The 23,448-nt window shown below is 41.5% G+C and overlaps 1 protein-coding gene across 2 annotated transcripts in view; it reads left to right on the top strand.

Moving 5' to 3' along the window:
* LOC122807237 (nuclear pore complex protein Nup98-Nup96-like) overlaps positions 1–21,460 on the top strand; it is an 87,479-nt gene extending 66,019 nt beyond the window's left edge. For both annotated transcript variants that reach the window (XM_044078317.1, XM_044078318.1), the window contains exon 2: positions 14,239–21,460. In XM_044078317.1, coding sequence (XP_043934252.1) covers positions 14,394–16,661 — 2,268 coding nt within the window. In that variant the 5' untranslated portion in view covers positions 14,239–14,393 and the 3' untranslated portion in view covers positions 16,662–21,460. The remainder of the gene's footprint in view (positions 1–14,238) is intronic.
* The last annotated feature ends 1,988 nt before the right edge of the window (positions 21,461–23,448 follow it).

Here is a 23,448-nt window from a genome sequence, read left to right as displayed (position 1 = left end):
TATAGCTTCACAGTGCAGTGTCACTCTACAGACAACCTTCCTTATGCCAGAGCAATATTGTCTGGCAGACAAGCTGAACAGGACAGGGCAGACCTTCACATATACAGACTAGATCAGGGTGTCTTCCATGATTTGATCCATTTGTGGGGAGTTCCTCTAGTAGATCCATTTGCCTCCTCTCTAAATAATCAGCTGGAAGATTCTGCTCCAGAGCTCCATGATAGAAGGTCTGGAAGACAGGTGCCTTTTTCTTTTTTGTTTTTCTTTGACGAGAATGTACTGTGTGTTTTTCCACCCTTTCCACTGATATCCAGAGTATTTCTGAAGATTCAGAAGGAATCCTCGGAGATCATTGTGGTGACTCGTTTTTGGTCCAGCCAACAGTGGATGTTAATCCTATTGATCACTGTTGTAGTAGCCTTAGTTATGTGGGCTCTATCCTGCCAAGGATTAACAACAAGACAGCTTCCAAAGCTTCAGGGCACCTTCCATATGCTAAAACTGTCAAGCAGCTCAAGCTGAGCTTACTAAAAGACAAGTGGGCACAAAGCTCTTCAGAGCTTTACTGCCGCTGAAGAGCATGCTCCTTATCTGCTTTTGAAGATTGATGGATGGCTTGTGCGTTTCTTTGCTGTGCAGATACATTCCCTTTGGGGAAAAATACTTCCATTTCTTGGTTTTGTTGATGTTAGATTACTTTCCTCTTCAGGAAAGTTATTTTAAAGCTACAAGTGTTATGTTTCAATGAACTGTCTTAAGACTGCAGTATACTTTTAAATGACATGCTCGTTATTTCTCTCAGTTTAAAAGTAGTGTGAAGTAATTGAAAACATTTTTCTGTGGAGAAACTGTGCTTATTTTTCTTTTGTAGGGCTGGCGTAGTGTTTTAAAGTGCTTTTTTACTGGAATTTCTCTGTCAAAAAAGTAACTTTTGTGGTCTGGTAGTGTTTACTGGCATTTGCTACCTGTCTTCCTTGGGAAAGAGTCAATAACAAACAGCAACACCAGAACTGATGTAACAAGACGGTTTAGCTCACCGTCCCAGCTATGTTTTGAAAAGTAGCGTGCAGGCTTAATTGAATAAGGCAAAGGAAATATTTCATCCAAAAATAATTTAATGAACTCGAACCACAATATTATAGACTGACATCCAAATATTCATATGTTAAGCGCTTTCATCTGCTTATCGCAGACTTCCTCAGAACAGCTGATTAACACACATAACATTCCTTTTAAAATCTTTTTGGCGCCATTCTGGAAACACATTTAAAGTGCCAGTGCATACCTTTGAACTATACATAAATATTTAAAAACAATAAATACTTTAATATGTCTTAAAAATTACTTTATCCTAAAACTATGACTAATAAACATCAACATTAAGAACTGCTAAATTATTAAATGAACAATAACATAATTCGTACTTCCATCCGAAAGGGTTTGTGTTCTTTGGCAACAGGTTCTAGCCCTTCTCTCAAAAGAAAAAGCTCCAGCTTCTACGGTTCTCAAATTGCTGGGTACAATGGCGGCAGCAATCATTGCAATTCCACTGGGCCGGATGCATATGCGGATACTACAATGGCTCCTGTTCACCCAGTGGTCCCTTCAGGAACTCCCAATGTCGCATCAGATTATACTCACGAATTCATGCAAGAAGGACCTTCAGTGTGGTGGCTGACATCGCAGTGTGTAACAATAGGACATCCCTTTGTTGTGCACAACCCAATTGTCATAATGACCACGGACGCTTCCCAGATAGAGTGGGGGAGCATTATCAGGGAAGAACAGCCCAAGGCACATGGAAAGAACAGGAGGCTCACCTGCATATCAGTATCCTTGAGATGAGAGAGGTACTTCTAGCATTGCAGTCCTTTCAAGACTCTCTTCCTTTGAGGACCATTGCAATCCAGACAGACAACATGTCAGTAGTCTGGTACATAAACAAGGAGGAACCAAATCTTTCCCCCTATGTCGAGAAGCCTTGAGAGTATGGCAATGGGCAAACTACACCCAGTGCTTTCTGATAGCAAGGCACATCCCAGGGAAGTCCAACGTGATAGCAGACAAGCTGAGCAGGGCAATTCTATTGCCTCATGAGTGGTCCCTAAAGAAAGAAGTGGCGGAAGACATATTCCGCATATGGGGTCAGCCTTGTTGCGATCATTTTGCCACATCCACACACACAAAATGCAGCAACTACTTTGCCCTAATCCCCCCACGAGGGGAAGACCTAAGGGATGCACTTGTACACAGTTGGCTCCCGGGTCTCCTTTGTTTTTCCACCATTGCCTTGCCTCTGACACATGAAGTTTTACAGAAAGGCAGTGCGCTGGGAAGGACCATAATTCTGATAGCCCGCTATTGGCCTTGCCAGATTTGGTTTCCCTTTCTTTGGCCTCATCTGTTGGAAGAACCGTGGATCCTGGATCCAGTTCTAGACCTCCTGATTCACTCAACGGGGGCTCTTCACCCGTCGCTTTGGTTCCTCAACTTGACAGCTTGGCTGCTTCAATTCCAAACATAGCCAGGCTTCAGAATCTTTCAGCTGCAGCGCAGCATATATTGACATCCTGTCACAAATCATCCACTAGAAAGCTATATCTCAGCAAATGGAAAAGATTCTCAATATGGGCATTACAAAATCATGTTGATCCTTATTTAGCCCCAATAGCTTCTATTTTGGAATTTTTGACAAAACTATTCAATGAGAGACCAGCTCCTGCAACTGTTAGAGTCCAATTGGCTGCAATATTCAGCTTCCATCTTGATGAGGAAGGGTCTAATATCATGTCTCATAGCCTCTCAAAGGCACGATATATTTAAGACCACCCATCAAATCTCCTCTATCTCCATGGAATCTAAAGTTTGTACTATCACAAATAATTCTATCACCCTTTGAACCAGCCTCTTTGTGTGACCTAAAGTATATTACATGGAAAACCATCTTTCTAGTAGCTATTACTTCTGCTCAGAGGGTTTCGGAGTTACAGGCCGTGTCCATAAAACCCCCTTACATTATATTTCATAATGATAGAGTGTCTCTACGGACAAATCCCTTACTTTTACCCAAGGTGTGCTCAGAAACAAATCTCAAGTCAGTCTATAGAATTGCCTGCATTCTTCCCCAAGTATGGCAATAAGGCAGATTATATGCTGCACAAGCTTGACGTTCACAGACAGCTATGCTTTTGTTTGGACAGGACCAAGAATTTCAGAAAAATGGATCAACTCTGTTTCCTTCTCAGACTCCAAGAAGGGTGCTCCCGTTGGAAAAAACACTTTATCAAAATGTTTATCAGACTGTACTTACAGTTCAGTGAATTCACCATTACAAGACAAGATAAAGGCCCACTCAACTACAGCTGTATCCATTTCCTCATCCTTTTCTGCCAAATTACCAATAGATACAATTTGTGCAGAAGCCACTTGGTCAAGGCCTCATACCTTTATCATTCATTATAAAGTGAACAGGACCTCCAGGGACAGGTATTCCTTTGGTTCCATTGTCCTGAAGAATATACTCCCGTGAGCCACCCAAGAAGATGGTGCTTGGGGCACTATCCCATCAGTGAGAATGAAGCCAAGCTAGAACAACTTCACATAAATAATCTACTCACCATAACGTTCCATGTGAGTTGTTCATCTTGCCTTCATTCTTACATCCCACCCTCCCACCACCTTCCAGGCTTCTTGAGGATCGAGAATCTGAGGTGAGGTATGGCTGTAATTGACCTTTATCTAGGGTATTCTATACTTGCTATAGTGGAAGATGGCTTACTCCATTGTTGGCAGCAAACAAGATCTGAGGGAAGCACCAGTGCATCATGGGATGGGGAGTAGGCCTCGAGCTGGTTGAAGACCTCAAGCTTTTTCATTTGGCTGAGTCAGAGCAGAGAATCGGCGCCGAACCCATCAGTGAGAATGAAGGCAAGATGAACAACTCACATGGAACATTATGGTGAGTACATAACTTCTTTTTCTATCAAATTATGAAAGTATGAGAAATGTTTTATCGTCAGTTTCTTCTTGTGAAGAAAAATCTGCTTTAAATAACTTAGTTTCTTATATTGCACACGTCACTACTCATTGTTTACAGTGTGTGTATGACTTCTTCTGGGACTATGGCAACTGAACTGTTTGATGTGTTTTTCATGGATGCATTCTCAGAACCTCCCAGATGATGTTAAAAATGAGATTTTAAATTCTCCTTTGGGTACTAATGTAGTATTTGGCCCCTCTGCTGCAGAGGTGATCAAAAAAAGTGTGATGAAAGCAGCAAACTGATCCATGGGATCTCTGAGATTTCTCGGCCCTTCTTTTCCACATTTTCCAAGGGATTTTCTATTATGTCTATATTATGAAACTGAAAATCCATTACAGCGAATACTACAACACCGACACACATAGCCCGAACTGCAAATACGCCGAACCCCTTAAACCGCAAACTTTAAAATCTCGAATAGTCAGTCAGCCAACACCACCGCGCTCTACATACTACGTACCCAAACATAATAAATAAAACACATACATAGACTAACCAAACCCTACTTCTAACCCTACACTAAACCTTACATACATTACTATCTATGCACTTACCTTAACCCGCACCCTAACCCTAAGGTCCATAACTATCGCACACCTACCTTACAGAGCTGTACCACAGATGGGCCAACCATGACAATTCATTTAGTTTTTCGTGGTTTTGGACGTTCACTGTTACCGTAGTTCGCGCTATATGTATCGCTCATTTCCGATTTGCTCAAAAGGATCTTCGGTCTTCTAATATAGACCCTTTTCTATCACCTCATCCAATTTTGGCAAAAAAACAGAATAAACAGTCTCAAAATAAAATACAGATAAACAGACATTTAAAAAGAAATGGCAAGAGGGTTCCAAAAAGAAGACTCAAACCTCCTAAAACAATGGATAGTCCAACAAGTCTGAATGACTGTTCAAGAGGCATTATGAGCCCCTCCCACCCTGGCCCCTGTTTTCTTCCAGAAAGTCTGAATCTCCATTTTTCTCTTTGGCAACAGATTGTTTCAGACAAATAGTTCTGAAAATTATTCATCAAGGTTACAGATGGAATGGGGAGGAAAATCCTCCTTTCCACATGGTCATTCCTCATTATCCATACCATACTTCTTTGTTCCCACTGGTTCTTCATCACATGCTGTCACAAGGAGTGATAGAACCAGTTCCTCCTTCTCAGGCCTGGAAAGATTTTTATTCAAGGATGTTTCTAGTGCCAAAGAAGGAAAATTCTTGGAGACCACTTCTGAATCTTTTTTCCTAAACCTGTTTGTGATGGTGCCCAAACTCAGAATGTCAGTTCGGTAAATTACCTCTTTTTCCTCTTTCAGGTTTCCTGGCAATATTAGACTTAAAATTCTTATCACATCCCTATTCAGACTTCATCTGGATCACATTATCAGTTCTCTGCCTTACCCTTTGGACTATCCACTGCACCAAGACTGTCTAGTTCCAGTTATAGCTCATTGCAGGCTATTGGGTGTCCACATTTTTTACGTTTAGGTGAGTTGCTTATCTTTGCAGAGTCTTTTTCAAAGTGTCAAGAATCTCTCTGTCTCTGCCTCTCTCTCTGTCTCTGTCTCTGTCTCTCTCTCTCTCTCTTTTGGATGAGAGATCTCCTAACAAGCTTGGAATTCAAGAGAACATTCTAAAGTCTTTCTTGACTCCTACACACAGAATTGTGTTTCTGAGATGTCCGGTTAAACAACTCAGTTCAAAAGTATTTTTTTTCCACAGGAAAAAGGTAGATCTTTATCTAGATCTATTTTTAAGGTTTTCCACTCCGACTTTGGTCACTGTGAGGGAATACCTCAGGACTTTAGGCCTCATGGCGTATATATTTTTCATGGTACCCCTGGCGAGGCTGCACATGAGAAAGGTACAGTGGTATCTGAAATCTCTTGGGTTCCAGCATCAAGACCCTTTATCTTTTCACATCCCAGTGCTTGTCTTTAAATCCAGGTTTCCTCTTTTCCGTCACAGCTCCAAAGCAGTCAGTCACCACAAAAGCTTCAGACTTTGCTTAGGGAGCAGTTTCAATGGGGATAAAAGTGCAGGGGATATGGGACACCAAGGACAGACCCAAGCACATAAGTATCAAGGAGATGCTCTCTCTGATCAAAACACTCAATTCTGAACAGTCTTTGGTCCTCGGGACCTCTTCAGGTGGTTACAAACAATACCACCATCATATGGTACATAAATAAGCAAGGGAAAACTGGGTTGTAACCCCTTTACAGACTAGCCATGTTAGCCTGGGATATAGCCTCACACCACGATCTCACTCTGCATCCTGTATTCCCTCAGAGTAAAACTGTGTGGCAGACAAGCTGAGCTGGAGCAGGACAAGAGTAGACCCTCATAAATGTAAACTAGATCAGGGGGTCTTCCAAGATTTGATCCATCTGTGGGTGGAGTTTCTCAAGTAAATTCTGCTTCCAGGACTCATGCAGGAAGGCCTGGAAGACGGATGCATTTTCTTTTTTTCCCTTAAACTGGAATATTCCTGTATGCTTTTCCAGCTTTTCTACTAATATCCAGGATACTTCATAGTTTAGTACTAGGCTATCTGCCCTGGGGCATTTGTAAGCCTAGCCCTAGTGATGTGGCTTTCGCCACCCCATGTAGTGGTACTAAAGTGTACAGAATAAATTTAGAATACTGTGCCTTTGTCTAGTAGTGACACATTGAAGACCCCCTTACTTATTAAAATTAGTTTACTGTGCCTCTGTCTAGTAGTGACACAGGGATGACCCCCGGGGTAAACCTACGATCTCCCATCCACTCGTCAAGATTTCTCTTGAAGAGAGTCAGTGAGGGGCTCTGCCTAACATGAACTGGGATTCTGTTCCAGAGTGTGGGAAGCCTCTGAGTTATGAATCTGTCCCTCCAGCATGTTCTATTCATATTTGTGCTGAGGTTTAAATCTTTAGCTCTCGTGGTTCTAATGGATTTGGATTTTTTGAGGCGGAGCATGTCCATCAATTCCTGGTTGGACATGGCCTTGTACGTCAGGCACAGATCACCTCTGAGCAGGCGGTATGCTACTGAATAGAGCTGGAGTTTCTTTAGCCTGGCAGCATATGACATATGTTGGAGACCCTTGATCCTCTTGGTGAGGTACTTCTGGGGGGTCTCCAGCTGTTGTAAGTGCCGGGTGAGGTACATACCAAATGGGGCATTGTACTCAATCATGGGCCTGATAGGGGTACAGTGACCTCCTTTGATCTGGATGTGAACCCCTTCATGATAAGGTGGGCAAGGTAGAAAGTCTTTCTAACCACTTTGGCAATGTGGGTGTCAAATGAGAGGTCACTATCGACTTGGGTCCCCAGGTCTCTGATTCCTTTTTCCGTACTCAGTGGGTTACTGTCTATGTGATAATTTGTGGGTACTTTGTTTTTCCCAAAGGGGATGACTATACATTTCTTGGCATTCAGTTTAAGGCCATGATTCCGGCACCAGTTGGTGAGGCCTTTCTGTAGGATGTATGTGTCAGCTGGTGTATCGACTATGGCGCCTAGTTTGCAATCATCTGCGAACTGTGTCAGCCACAACCCTCCCATGTTTGCTTTCACATCTGAGAAGTAAATGCCGAACAAGAGGGGTCCCAGGACAGAGCCCTGTGGGACACCACTTGTGACTGGCTTTGAGTCTGACATGACTCCCGCAATTTTGACTTTATCGGTTCTGTTCTTTAGCCAGTTTGCAACCCATCTTGTGACATATGGATTTACATTTAAGCTGTTTAGCTTGTCTATGATGCCTGAGTGGGGTATTGTGTCGAAGGCTTTAGCCAAGTCCAGGTAGTCTTGTATGGACTGCTTTGCCCTCATCAATGGCTCTAGTGACTGTTTCGAAAAAGTCAACCAGGTTCAGAAGGCAGGATCTGCCCTTTACAAAGCCGAATTGGGTGGGATCAAGTGTCTGTAGGTCCCCAATGTCGTTGTTTATGAGTTCCATAATGATTCTTTCCATAGCTTTGCAGACCAGGCTGGTTAAGCTTATGGGGCGGTAGTTCCCAGGGTCTGTAACGGAGCCTCCTTTGTGGAGTGGAACCACTGTTGCTGCACGCCAGTATTCAGGTACATATCCTGTAGTAAGGCTAAGGTTAAATAGCATTTTTATATGCGGGTTTAGCTCCTCTTGGAGTTCACGTATCACGCAGCCGGGGATACCATCAGGTCCCATTGATGCTGTTTTTTTTGCTTTGCTGAGGGCGGCTCTCACCTGGACATCTGAGATGACGGAGGTTACATTCAGCTGGGATAAGTATTTCTTCTTTTGGGGGTGAGGGAGGGGAGAAATTTGCACTGAACCTGTCTGCCAGAATGTTGGCAAAATCTGTGGATTCGGTAAATTTTTTGTCGTTGTGTACTAACTCTGAGCATATCTGAGGGTTTCCGCCTAGGTTTCTAACATAACTGAAGAATGCCTTGTGGTTATCTTTAGTGTCCTTGGCGATTTTTCCCTCAAAGTTGGCCTTGGATGTTTTTATGAGAGAATGTATCTTTCTACTAGTGCTGATCAGAGATGCCTTCCCTTTATGGGATTTTGCTCTGTCTTGCATTAGCTTCCTTCTTTTGTTATACAATTTGTTTATGGCTGGGGTCCACCAGACAGGACGCTTTCCCTTGGTGGAGAGGGTCTTGGTTTTATTTGGGATTGCATGATCCATGCATTCTTGGAGATGTCCGTAGAAAGCATTTGTGTAGGATTCAGCATTGTAGGATGTGGTTTCCATTGGTCCAGTGGGCTTAAATGATACCATCTCAGTCCTAAGAAGTGTAAAGTCAGCTTTTGAGGTTTTTCACCGTAGCCTTTTGTGCTGGGGGTGGAGGTGGAATATGTATATACAGGGTGATTAGTTTGTGGTCAGATCTCACTAGTGAGGGGAATACTTCCGGTGTGGAGCATTTTGTCCCCATGTTTGTGATGATCAGGTCTAGTATATTATCCCCCCTTGTGGGAGAGGTGACTAGCTGTTCCATTGCATTTGAGTTTATGAATTCCAGGAACCTTTGGGCTAGGGTGTTAGGGCTAGAATAGTGCACCCAGTCTATGTTAGGGTAGTTGAAGTCTCCCAATATGATGGTATTTGGTGAGACATTCATATCTTCCAATGTCTTCAGGAAGGCTGAATGGGGTTCTTGAGATTGGGAGGGTGGTCTGTAACATGCAACCAGTTGTATAGCAGTTTTGCCTACGGTTAGGTGCACCTAGATGGTCTCCGATGCTTCATGAGTTGCCACTAACCTGGAGGTGTGGGTATCCTTGATGAATATGGACACTCCCCCTCCCTTTGTGGTTCGGCCCGGGTTTTGGGGCCGAAAAGCATGATACGAGGTAAAACCTGGTAGCGCTGGGGTGCTCTCAGGAGCCTTGAACCAGGTTTCAGTTACTTCGCAGACATTGATGTTCTCCATACTGAGGAGTGCTTAGAGAGCCTGCATCTTGAGATTTAGACGTCTGGCGTTGAGCAGCATTACCCTTAATTTTTTTCCATTTTGTTTTCTAAGGAGGTGGGTTCGTCTTTTGAGCCTTGCCTAAAAAAAAGGCACTATGGGGGTGGCAAGAGGCTTAGCCAATATCCGGAAGCCCAGTGGTGACAGGTGCAAGCCGTCCCTTGCGAAGTAGCGTGGCTTGTCCAGCATGTCATCCCAAGCAAACAGACATTGGATCCCCCTAGAATGACACCAGTAATTGAGCCAATTATTAAAGCTGATCATCTTGTCTTTGTATTGTGGCATCATTCTTGGTGAGGGCAAGATGCTGCTCAGGGTCAGGGTCATACCAGCCTGGGCTACATAATCAGAGAGCTCCTCTGTCTCTTTTCATGTATCCAGGGAGGTACGTCTCAGGTCATTCACGCCGGCATGGACAATGACGGAGTCATATTTGTACGTGCTTTTGAGTGACCTGAGTGCGTGTGTTATATGGCGGATCCTAGCCCCCGCAGCTTACCGTTACCCCCTCCTTGTTCAGCCTGGTAAGTGGAACGTCAGTGTGTCTGACTATAGAGTCACCTATCACTAGTGTATCAGGTATAGTGTTTGGCCTTAAGGGCTGTGATTTATTGACACACCGATTTATTGAAGTATGTGTTGCATGTGTTATGTTTTGAGGTGGTGGATTTTTGGGTGTCTGCTTTGGGAGCCTCTGTTGTTTTGGTAAGTTTTTTATTAGATCGTCCGAGTATGTCTTTGTGTTATTATGTGTTTGATTTGCAGTTGGGGTAGGTCTATGTGTGACTGGGTTTGTTGTGTGTGAGGTTACCTTCTCCTCCTGTCTGGTCTTGCCAGTCCTGAGTTGAGAGAGTTCAGCCTCCAGTTTGGCTATATAGTTGCATCTCTCACATATATTTGTGTTTACTGGGAGGAGGAGAGGGTTGTCTGTGTACATGAGACAATTATAGCATTGTCTCAAGATTCCCAGATTAACCAGCTGAACAGGAGAAGATGCTAGTAATCTACCACTCGACATGCTAGAATATTATAAGAGAGTGCTGTGCCTTTAAGGGAAGTGGGTATTCACAGGGGTGGTGGCTGTAGTGCTACTTTAGTTTGAGAGTGCTTACTTAGAAGAGAAGTTTTGAGAACAAGTGCTAGGCTTATAATATAATGAGTAGACTGGTTATTCTAAGAGTAGAGCTTTCTAAGGGAAAATTTGAAGAGCAGACTTGGCGGAGACGGAAGAAGTTTAACCCTGTTTAACCGGCGTTGCGCTTAAGCGCACAATCGCGCAAATGCGGATTTTAAACAGGGAACTTCAAAAGAGCTAGAAATGGTCCAAAACAACCAATTACTACAGCTCTTGTGCTGAGGTCACTCCTTCAGGGACAGATAGGCTGCTCAAGGCTCCCCACCCACTCCCACTGGTGAGCAAAGAAACTTCCTTCTATCCAAGTAAGGTAATGGACAACACAGGAACTACACCACAGCCCAGAATACAGCAAAGCCTGTAAACTAGTCGAGGAGAGGCGGGAAAACAAGGATTATTTTTTTGCTTTTCAGATAGAAAGCACACAGAAATACAGAAAACAGTAATAAATCAGTTACACAGGCTAGCACACTTTAGTGGGCAGCCTCAACAGTTAAATTAAACAAACAACAAACTTTCGACCAATTTTCGACCAGATATAATTTTAAGTGCAGATATTATATAATGCAGCAAACAGTTAAACAGTTTAAGCTTGTTCAAAATAAGCAAGAGAAGGTATTTCAAGTAAAAAAACAGAAAATGTACTTAAATCAGGAAAGTAGTCGCTTTTCTCAGTTCTCTGTAGCTAGGACCACTCTCATTTCTCCCTTATTTATAGGTTCAGGAAAGAAAGATTCAAAAGCAATCCCCAAGATCCTTTTAGTGACTCCCTTGTGGTCCATGCAACTGTGGGTTCTCCCTTCTTTTGGAAATGGCGGATGGCAATTATCACAAGCTTGCTCACAGACCGGATGTACTCACACAAGAACAGGGGTGTTTGATACACCCCAACATCAGTCAGTCATCTTTAGTTAATTGTCTGGATGATAAGATCTTAATTCCTTTTAGGCACCTGTTTACTTAGGATGCGTAGCAGGTACTAATGTAGGTAAAAAAGCCTGCTACTAGAATATTATATATTAGCAAATGGAAAAGGTTTTCTAGTTGGTGCCAACAACATAACTAGCACATATTAAGGGCTAATTGTTCTCTGGTCTACAACATTTTCATGAGCTACTTATCCTATAGCCTTTCTTATTTCTCTGTCATGGTTCATTTATTGGCCATTTCAACTTGTCTGCCCATGGATCCTCCTCTTTCTCATGACAAAAGTTTCTTGAAAGAAGTTTTGTATAAACTATCCATCTCCCCATTTTCTTTCCTGAACCTATAAATAAGGGAGAAACGATACTACATACCTTGGATGTCTACAGACAACTCGGGTACTATCTTGACAGAACTGAAGTCTTTTGGATCATTGGATCATTTGTTCATTTCTTGTGAAGATAAGAAGAAGGGACAACCTTTGTCAAAACAGACTGTTTCCAAATGGTTGTCTAAGGCTATTACCACCATAACAAAAGTATTACAGGCAGAGTCGAGGCCCACTCTTCCAGGGCTTTGTCTTCATCTGTGGCTGTTTTTAAAGCATTGGAATCTGGAAGTATTCTAGAAGCTGCTACTTTGTCCATTGTGCATATTTTTTAAAAGCACTGTATAAAAATATGTGCAAAGGACCAAGTATGGGCGATGCAGTGGTGCAGTAATCAGCATTGTCACCTCACATCAAGAGGTTTTCCAATTTGATTCTCGGCTGGGGTGCCTTCTGTGTGGAGTCTGCATGTCCTCCCTGCATTTGCATGGGTTTCGTTTGGGTGCTCCAGTTTCCTCCCACTTTCCAAAGACATGCATTTGGAGCATTTCTCTCTCGGCCTCCACTGAAAATGGGCTTTGTCCCAGTAGAACTTTCCTGGTAAACAAATGTTAAATAAAATGAAATAAATAAAATTTAAAAATAAAATTAAACTTGATTTTCTGTAGGTCCAGATCAAGCTTTGCTAGGATCATTTTCCAGATGCTCCTAGACTGTTCTCCTTCCACTTCCCCAAATATAGTTAGCTAAGGTAATCTATCCATATAGCTAAGGCTACTGCAGCAAATATCAATATGATGAGCACAGTACAGTTGTGTAAGTTAAACTTACCAATAACAGTAGATGCTGAAATGATCACTGCTGTATTAGCCACTGCATTGCTTCACACACACACCCTGGTTTTTGTGTGGAAATGTATTTTTTGTTCCTAGCATTGTCTTTTCATGGCCCAGCCTCCCTTTGTCTTCTGGCAGGAAAGCTGTGAAGGGTTATACACCCAAACTTGTCTTTTGGTCTGCTCAGCTTGAGCTGCTTAACAGTTTCAACATGTTGAAGGTGTCTTGAACCTCTGGAAGCTGTCTGGCTGATACATCCTTGGCAGGATATATCCCATGTAGCAAAGGATGCTTTATACAAGCACATATATTATTTTTTATGAATGCATCACATGAAGTTGTCCATCTGATATAATATATGTAACATTACCTGTAGTTATGTCCTGCACAAGTATCTGTATTATGTAATGTGAATGCACCACATGTAGCCATACCCCTTTCACTAGGTAATATAGGCTGCTTAACCTATATTCACGTCCTTCACAAGCACCTGTATTACATAATCTAAGTACACCATGCAAAGTTGTGTCCCTTTTGCATATGTAATATAAATAACATTATATGTAGCCATGTCCTGCACAAGTACCAGTATTATATAATCTGAATGCACACGTATAGTTATATCCTTTTCAAACATGTAGCATAAGAAGTATTACCTGTAGTGATGTCCTGCACAAACACCTGTATTACTTAATCTGAGTACACCATGCAAAGTCATGCCTTATACACATATATAAGTAAGATTACTTGTTGGCATGTTCTGTACAAGCAACTGCATTACATAAACTGACTGACTGTACCATGTAAAGTCATTTCCCTTTCACATTTGTAATGCAGGCAACATTGCCTCTTGTCATGTCCTGCACAAACACTCACATCACATAATCTGAATTTACCATGTGAAGCTGTGTTCCTTTAACGCATGTAATGTAAATATTACCTGTAGTCATGTCCTGCACGAACACTAGTATTACATAATGCTTTCCTGTCTCTGTTAAGGCATAGCTATTCAGCTTCATAGACCATGACCCTGCAAGAAGTAATGTCAGCAGAAACTTTGTCCTCTCTAATAACCACAATTTATTTGTGAACGTTGGTCACCAGTGTGGTAAGCATTATAGCATAGCAGCTGTGACACTGTGCTTTATTTTTACTTTAACTGCATTTGTGAGCAGATAGTCTGTCATCATTCTGTCTGTACTGATGGTGCCACCAGTATGTAGGGTTTACAGGTTCACAGGTCCCTACTAAGCTTACAGCCAAAGAAGACTATCAGGATGAGATCATAAGAGTCGAACAGTGTCAGCATTAGCACTAAATGTTGTGCACATTTCCACCATCTAAGGTCTGATGCATACGTTTTAATAAGCTTCAAGAAGGTTGAGTTACAAATTTATAAAAATTATTGCATGCAAACTAATATTTCACAAAACTTTCTCTTTTTTCGTAGGGAAATGCTTCAGTGATAAACTAGAACCCAATTAATGAATTGCTGTTTTTTTGTTTTTTTTTTTTCAGGGCAAGCATTAATGAGATTGTACATGGGCATTCACGTTATTATAAAAGCAACCTGATATTTGATGATAAAGTGAAAATTGTTTTTCTTGGAAGATGTTTTAGGATCTGGAATATCAGTCGAGAATTGGATTATGCACACCTAAAAACTTTTAAAAATGTTTAAGAAACTCTTTGGCACCCTATCTGGAAAAGAAGCTGGTAGGTTGTGGACAACCTCCACATTTAGACAAACCACTGGCTTTGGCCCTGGATTTGCAAGTGGCCCTGGAGCTTCCACTAATACCACTGTTTCTGTCTTTGAGGCATCTACTGGAACTTCAGCTCGTCTATCTGGCATCAATGGCAGCAGCTTTTCTTTACAGATGCCTTTTACACAAAACAAGCCTGTTGTTTCTGGGAGTCTTGGAAACACTACCAACATTGGGAAGCTGCTTATGACAAATAACACTGCCTTCAGCCCAGTTGTTAGAGCAAGGCACTCATTATTTGGGTCAGATAGTTTTGAAACTGCTGCGGTGGGCACTACTATTAAATTTAACCCTGTAATGCAGATGGAAATAATGGTAGAAGCTGGTGTTAGCAGTAATAGCGTGAAAAGGTTTCAGTGTATAACAGCTATGAGGGAGTATGAGAACAAGTCTCTGGAGGAACTACGTCTTGAAGATTATCAGACTGGCAAAAAAGGATCTCAGGATCTGATAGCAGCACCTGGGCATTCATTTGGTACCTCTACTGCTACATCGGTTGTATCCAGAAATCTTTTTGGAGCTGCAAATACCAAGATGTATGGACAAACTGTTGGGTTTAGTGATGGAAATGTAAGTGACTCTGGGACTTCTGCTTTTGCAGCAAATACTTTTGGCAGTCCTGGATCCACACAGCCTAAATCAGAAGGTCTGTTTGATATAAGCACCTCCAACCAGCCATCAACCTCTTCCACTATTACTGTTTTTGCCTTTGGTGCATCTTCTGGGACTTCATCCAGCCTTGCTGGTTTTACCAGCACAGGAAGTACAGTCTTGTCTTCCCAGAATCATCATATGCAAAATAGGCTTGGCGGATCTGGGAGTTTTGGAAACACTGTTAACAGTGGAAGGCTGTTAAATGCAACCAACACTACCTTCAATCCATTTGTTGGAGCAAGTACCCCACTATTTGGGTCTTCTTGTTTTGGAACTAGCCCAGTAAGCACTAATATTAAATTTAATCCTGTGCTACAAATGGAAACCGAGAAAGACGCTGGTACTAACAGCAGCATCATGGTATGTCTGCAATGCATAACAGCTATGAAGGAGTATGAAAGCAAGTCTCTAGAGGAATTGCGTCTTGAAGACTATCAGGTGGGTAGAAAGGGATCTCAAAATCTGTTAGGACCATCTGGAAGTTTGTTTGGCAACCCTATTGCCACATCAACTGTATCCACAATCCTCTCTGGAGCAGCAGCTACCAGCCCCATGTTTTCATTTGGTGCAAACAAAACTACTTTTGGAACAATGTCCACTGCATTGAGAACCAGCACTAGAGACCTCTCTGGTCAGCAGCTCCAGCCAGGGACTGTCTTACTTAACAAGACATTTGTGCAGTCATCAACAACACCAAATACTGGATTTCCATTTGGAAACACTAATAGTTTGAGTCAGTCTAGCATAAGCAGTGTGAGCTTGTTTGAGAAAGCACCAGCTTCACAGCAAGGTTTATTTGGAGCCAGCACAACTAACACTGTAACTGGATGTGGAACAGGACTAAGAGTCTTAGGAACACCAGACACAACATCTGGTAGTGTTGGTACTCAGAATGTGTTGGGGAACACAACTGTTGGGTTCGGAACTATCGCACCTTCATTCAGCAGTACTGGTAGTGGAGCCCCAGTGGGTGGCACTAACCTAGTAACTGGAACCCAGACTTCTGGATGTGTCAGTACATCTGGGACAGCTGTCACATCCAGGCAGACCTCATTCTTTGGGAACAAGCAGCCTAAATGTGATATGACTACAGGATCACTGCTTGGAACAACTGCAATTAATCCTACAGAGACAGTCTTAAACTTTGGAGCTATGCAGTCCCCAGTGGCACTAACTGATCTTAATGCTGCAGCTTTTCAACAAGTTGATATGCAGCAGCAACTATACAGTTTGATGTATTCTCCCTATGGTGACTCACCTCTGTTTAGAAACCCTATATCTGATTCCAAGGGAAAAGAAGAGTGCTTGAAACCTACAAACACAGCTACCCAAAAAACTGTAACTACATCAGTTCGTTGTAAACTTATTCCTTATCCACCCATACAAGTTCACCCTAAAGGTTTGAAAAGAGTTATATCCCCCAAGTCACCTTTATATGATGGATTAGATAGTGATGATGATTTTGATGATGACGATGATATATTTATGGGTTCAATATTATTATCTATTCCTACATACTAACTAATGTACATCTCCCTATAATTACACATAGTTTGCTAGTTTTATTCATAGACATTCCAACAATGTTATTGATATACTCTCCTCTTTCTTTAGGCCTAATTACTTGTAAGACTTATAACAGAAATCAGTGTTTAATGGAGTTCTCTTTCCCATATTTATTTAAAGCATTAGTCATATGCATCTTGCAAGATTGTTTGATGTCTGGGAATACCGGTGGCAAAAACTATTAATTAATATCATCTTCCCTAATCTGTACAGTGTCAGTTTTGAAATAGGTTTTCAGTTATTTCAGATTGCAACACAATTAATGTGGTTTATTTGGCTTTTTGTATAATGAACAAAAAAAAATGTATGTTCATAAAATTGTAAGGAAATTAAAAAAAAAAAGGTTAAGTGAGCATTTATATGATATCAAAAACATGTACAGCTCCAGTTAAAACACAGAGGAGAAAGCTGAGCAAGCACAGATCTTTATTGAAAAAAAATAGTGCTTCCATCCTCCAGGATGGATTCCTTACAAGACTTGTAATTTTTTAAAATTTTCATAATATGTATAATATATTTATTTAGGTGCGACTACTATAATATATAATATAATATGTCACAAACCAACTATCCAGAAATTGATGCTGTACTAGAATACTTATCCTCATAGTAATGCATCAAAAGAGTCAACCACTCAAAGATACCTGTGTAGTTGCTGGGCTGATGGGGAGACCACTAATTGCCTGATATGGTAAATAGATCTACTGCTATCACAAACAGCACATGGAGGGCAAATACTGCTCCTAGAGAAAGCCTCAGGTAAGGGAATGAGTGTGGCCCAGTGGTGGAGTGCTGCCACTTCTCATCAACATCAGAGTGGCCTCAGGAGAAAACTTGAGAGCCAAAGGGTGCGTGCTTTTTATCCCTGTGGTAACAGGAGGGGCCTTTTTTGCACATAAACAAGTTGAGGACTATAGAGATATTCTCCTAAAAAGGAGACCCCCCCCAGAACCTGTACAGCTTGCTGATGATTTGGAAAGGAATGGGGAACATTATTGAACAAGCAGAAGCAAAAGATGGAAGCTACTGCAAGATAGTGAACAAGTTAGGTCATCAATGGAGGAAGACCTGCTGAGCACTAAGTAAGGAGGACTAGCTTGTGAGAAGTGGGCTTGTACGTCTTTGGGGCAGATGACTAATAGATCAGAAACAGCATCATTCTGCTTTAGAACAGAGTTTGCAAGTTCCCAAACTGGGGTGAGAAATCCAGTTAGGGGATGCCTGAGGGGAAACACTCTATCTGACACAATGCTGTGCTGTAGCGTGGGACTGTTCAAGAGTAAGAATGGAGTATACAATCAGTGGTGATTCCTTGGTCCAGTACTCCTTCAGCCAAATAAAAGGAGTAGTGGTCACCAGCCAATTATCAGTACATAAATTAGGGATGGTTTTGGGGGTTAGTTGAACTAACGAGAAACAAGCTGGTCAGCAGTCTCAAGTACGTGTACCACTCACAGAGGTCAGGAGCCATGACTGGGATGGAACTCTAGGAAAGTACAGGAAAAGAGCTCATTTGCTGTCTAGCCAAGGGTTGCTTCTGTTAGCAAAATGGTACATGGTAGCCCCTAGTGTGGTAGAAGGTATGGAGAGGCACTGTCCTAGAAAAATCCATTGCTGGTTATCACTAAAAAGAAGAAAGATGTACACAATGGGCCCATCCCCAAATGAGTTACCACTAAAACTATACTGTCAGCATGTTCATGAGATAAGTCAGTTGGGGAAAACAATGCAAAGGGAAATAGGTGAGTAGGGAAAATACAACCAGTAACCCAAGGAAGAGGAGAACTGATATCATACCTCTTTGTGAAAGAAGAGTAATCTACCAAAACATGGTGGCAGCCTGCTTGTGGCTGACACTCTGGAGTCAAACTCCCCTAGGGGAAACCATAAAGAGGTTGCAGGGCTGTACTCTATCTTGGGTCAGCTTGAGTATAAGCCAATCGTAGGTCAGCTCTTTGCCAAGTAATTACCCAACCAGGTGTCAAGTCAAGTAGCTGGCAGTCACTGATGTACCAATCAGGAATGACCTGAAAAGTATCCAAACCAATGGAGAAACAACAACAACAAACAAGTACCTTCCCTGATGTGAAGGGGTGCACAGCTCTAATCAGATCAGGTACATGGATGCAGAATTAGTGTCAGAGAATAAATGGGATAAGGGCTGATATGCTGCCTGACTTCATACTATAGTCACCAACCATATTCCACAAGCAGGACCTAGGGTGGTAATCACTGAATGAAAGTCACTTTATAAGCAGCATATGTCCGCAATATGCTATGATGGTCTTCTACCCCTTTAGGGGACCTGGAAGCCATTCATTACCGAAAGGAGTGACCACTTTTAGCTAATCAGAACTAAAGAATCATGAGTACCAGAACTAAACCCTCACCCTAAGCTTCTGAACAGCCTCAGGAGCCCTGGCATACTTGCAGACAAAGTGCCAGGGAAGGAGAAGGGCTTAGGTCAGTTGAGATATGCTATGGAGAAGTGTCACTACTGGCTAGGTTACTGAGCCAGGCTGCAATGGGAAAATACTGTAGAGGGTGTACTGTGCTGAGAACCAATCACAGGAACAGAATGACCCACGGGCATGCAGAAAAGGGTCACTATACAAACTCCATTGCAATTAAACCAAACAGAAACAGAAAAAGAGGGTGGCTAGGGAACTGACATGGCCTGACAAGAAAAGGCTGGGGAAAAGCATCACCATCAATATGCTGTTGAGAGGAGGGTGGTGAAACCCCTGGGGACACTAAAAGAGGAACAAAATAGATGAACAAGGGCCACTTGTACAGCAGTAAAGGCTGCTGCATTTCATTTTGTGACAGAAATGTAGAGGGCTATTAAATGTTCACCCTGTTAAAGTAATCTACAGGCTTAATAATGGATAAAGGAAAAACAAGTACTCAGAATAAAAACTGTCCCAGCCAAACCTAACATGCAACTATATGCATTCAAACCATAAGAGAATAAACCCACTAAAACTAATAACCGTAACCAGATATCACCAGAAACTAGAATGTAAAGTGTTAGTCAAAACTGTATAGTAAAAATGGTGAGCAGTCAGTCTTATTGAGCTATCAATATCCCAGTCTGACCACACCTAATGAATATAAATCACAGCACTACCAAACAACTGTGTTGTCATCCACAAGTCTGACGTGATATGTAGTATACCACAAGTAAATAAAATGAAACAAGCAGACAAAATACAGGTACTGCATCTGAAGAATTCCTTTCCTGTAGCTGCAAGGACAAAAATGTGTTCACATTGTTTGTTAGGATTTCTCCTAAGGCCATGTATTTGGAGCCTTGTTGCTCCACATGCACATCTGAAGGTCATCTCTTTGTATAGATAATCAATCCAAGTAGTAAGTGTTGCTCCACCAACAAGCAGCACTTATTTCCTTATCCTGGGATTTCGAACAGAGTCTCACCATGTCCACTTCTAACTGGAATGGCTCTATCCTCTCTATTAGATAACTGGCCACCTGCCTTCTTGTTCAATGGCTCCCTCAGGCATTTCTGATTCTTTTTGATGAATTAGTGTGATTGTAATCTAGTACAGTGATATATATATTTATCTTACATGTTTGACTTTACGTGCCAATGTGAAAAATGTAAAAAGCTGAAAAGTCCACAATGTTGGATGAAAGTGTGATCATTTTTAGTGAAGATCCATTTTTGCTTAGTTTTCTCCCACCTTGGGACTAGTCTGTACTACATGTTTTATTTTGTGTTTTCCAGTTGGATTTTGGTGTAGAAATGGGTAAGAAACACCTAAGGCAGTTTTTAAGGTGTATGTGTAGATGATAATGTCAATCATTTTTTTCTGATGAAGTGTTCTGCGTGAAAAATTTGTTAAGAATATCTTTATTTTAACAAAAGGTTTTAAATTGGATTTTTATTTTTGTTTTTAATTTGGTTTATTATTGAAACTGATTTTTTTCACTTTTATTTGTTCATTTTATTTACTTATTTACTTGCTTATTTATTTTTGCCCCTTGCCTACCAACCATTAAGTCTCTGTCTTCCCTGTGACCAGTCATTTCCCAATTACTATGGCAACAGACATTCCAGAATGAACATCATGGAAGCAATCCTATGGGATTTTCCATTTTTCTAACTTTAACCCTTCCACTTTGAATATGCACATCCCCAGACCCTTTCTATGAAGGTTAATTCATGGACATGGTTTAGCAAAGCCAGACACGGCCCCTGACCCACATGTAGCATGCCATACAGCATATGCTGCCTACCAGGCTCCTCTTAATGTCCAGTTGCTGCCATCACTGCAGCAGGCCTCACAGCCTCCCATCCCTAGTATAGGCTAGCCAATACTGGTCACTCATTCCCACTTTTCTTCTCTGTCTTCTCTGTGCTAGGTTGCTAGTCCTGGGAAATGGCTTGTTTTGCTAACAAACTGACTTCTATTTTACTGAGGGTATGACTGAACTCCACATGCTGAAGATCTTACCATTGAGTCACCAAGCTCCCCTTATTCAAATGAGAAAACTGTTCAAAGCCATCATAGGAAAAAAATCTTGCTAATATGTCACCTGCCCACTCTAGACCCTTAGGTTATTAACATGCCAAACTATAATGCCCCAGATCCAGGTACTATTTTAACTGCCAGGAGAAAGGTATGATCATACTTGTATGCCGTCTGTGTAATAGATGCTTTGTAGAAAAGCACCTGCTTGCAAAAGCCAGGCTTCATCTGTATTTCTGGAAATAAATGTTATGCTAACAATTTCTGTCATCTGTTTTATTATTGAATGTAAAGAAATCATTCATACATAATAAAGTCAAAATTATATATCTTATTTTATCTTGTCCAGCCATTGCAACCGATGAGTTATCCTTCTTATGGCATATCTCACTTGGCAACATCTGCTACTCCAGAACTTGAACTCCTCCCTTCTCCCACTATGTACCAGTCTGTCCTTGCACCTCTCTGATCTTGTTTGCCACCACAGATTTTGACATAATCTCTAGAGTTCAGTTTAGTGCATCTTATCTTCTAATGGTAGATTATCAGTTTTCTCTCATTTTTTTCAGTTTTTATCACTTTTTTTACCTCTCTTCAGTATTTCCATATAAAAAAAATGTTCCTATCCTTCTGCTGTCAGTCAACTAGGTGGCAACATAGTGTACATGATCAGTTTCCTTCACGTTGTAATTACAGTTTTTGACTTCTTGCTTTTCTTTTTCCTGTTGTGTTTGTGATAGTTGATCTCTGTTGTTTATTGCCTGATATTTTGGCTAGCCTTTTGATATGAATAAGGCCTCAGGATTTACAAAGTGTACCCGCTGTGGCCATAGAATTCCATCCCAGGACTCTCATGACTTTTTAGTGGTATGCCTGGTGCTGAAACATTTATGAGCCTCTCGTGAGATATATGAGGCGTTTAGGCCTCATTCTTTACAGGAGAGGAAGAATAAATTAATTTTCAAGAGCCTTCAGTAGAACAGAAAAGTGACAAGAAACATAAGAGAAAGGAAAAAGAAAAGGAAGCCAGAGGATTCCTCATCAAGGCCTTCCCACCCTTGTTTCATCCCTCACAACAGGCTACAGCTCTAGACTTCCTGTAGCTGTATTTTTCTCCAGTCTTGCTCCCAGCACCATTCCAAGCTGAAAGAGTTATTACACCAAACTGGTCCCCCAGGACAGAATCAACCAGCAGTAGGTCTTCTGAGAGGGAACTCTTTTAAGTTCCTAAATTCACATATTCATAGATATTCCAATGCCTCTGAGTCTTATAACCTTTCGCACCTTGCCAATATACTCTCTTAGGCTGAACTTCCTTTCTCCAGGTGGACCATACCAGTCAATCCTGGAATAAAGTTAGAATAAGATGATGAGTCACACTGCTTGACATAGAAGGGAAGTTTATTCCAGCAGTTTGAGAGGTGCTGGGTTATAAACCTGTTCCTCCACTGTATGTATTTATCTGTTGAAGATTTAGGTCTCTAGTTCTAATGTTGCTGGAGATATTAGACTTGTGGCAATACTGGAGGTCCAGAACAATTGGATCTCTAATGGCATAGTAAATGAGACAGAGATCTCTTCTCAAAAGTCTATAAGGCACTAAATAAAAGCATAGATCTTCCTGACTCTCTTGGTAGCTCAGAGAATTTAGGCCTATGATCTTTTTGGTTAGGGACCTTTGCATTCTTCTTAATTGTTTGATGTGTTTAGGAAGATGCGTCCCAAAGGGGACATTGTACTTAATGATTTTTCAGGTCATTGCAGAGTATAAGGGAGTGATTACCTCTTTAGACCTTGATAATATTCCTTTTGTAATTAGCTGTGCTAAATAAAAGGATTTTCTGGCAACTGTTTCTACATGATGGTCAAAAGGAATACACAAGTTTTCATTTTGCAGTTATGTGCTGTGTATACAGTTTAATGAGGGGAGAGGCTGGCTAACAAAAGTGATACTACACCTTTTAGCATTTAGTTTGAGCTCATTTTACTACACAAAGAGTTTACCAAGGAGAGTTTGTTCTAGAGGATTTGAGTGTCATAAAGTGTCTTAAACTCCCAGTTTGCAGTTGTCTGCATACTTTATTAGCCAGAGGTCTTGGCTCTATTCCTGGAAATCTGAGAAGTAAATATAAAAACGAGAGGCCTGCCACTTGCCCTGAGGGACAACACTGGTTACTTTCTTGCTTTCTGATAAGGCACCTGCCACTCTTACTATGTGTGTTCTATCTTTCAGCCAGTTTGTTATCCAT

This window comes from Protopterus annectens, chromosome 7.part0 (assembly GCF_019279795.1).
Source record: "Protopterus annectens isolate FY-2018-M chromosome 7.part0, PAN1.0, whole genome shotgun sequence".
NCBI lineage: Eukaryota > Metazoa > Chordata > Ceratodontiformes > Protopteridae > Protopterus > Protopterus annectens.
The sequence above is the reverse complement of the archived record's forward strand: the minus strand, read 5'-3'. Positions and strand labels throughout refer to the sequence as shown.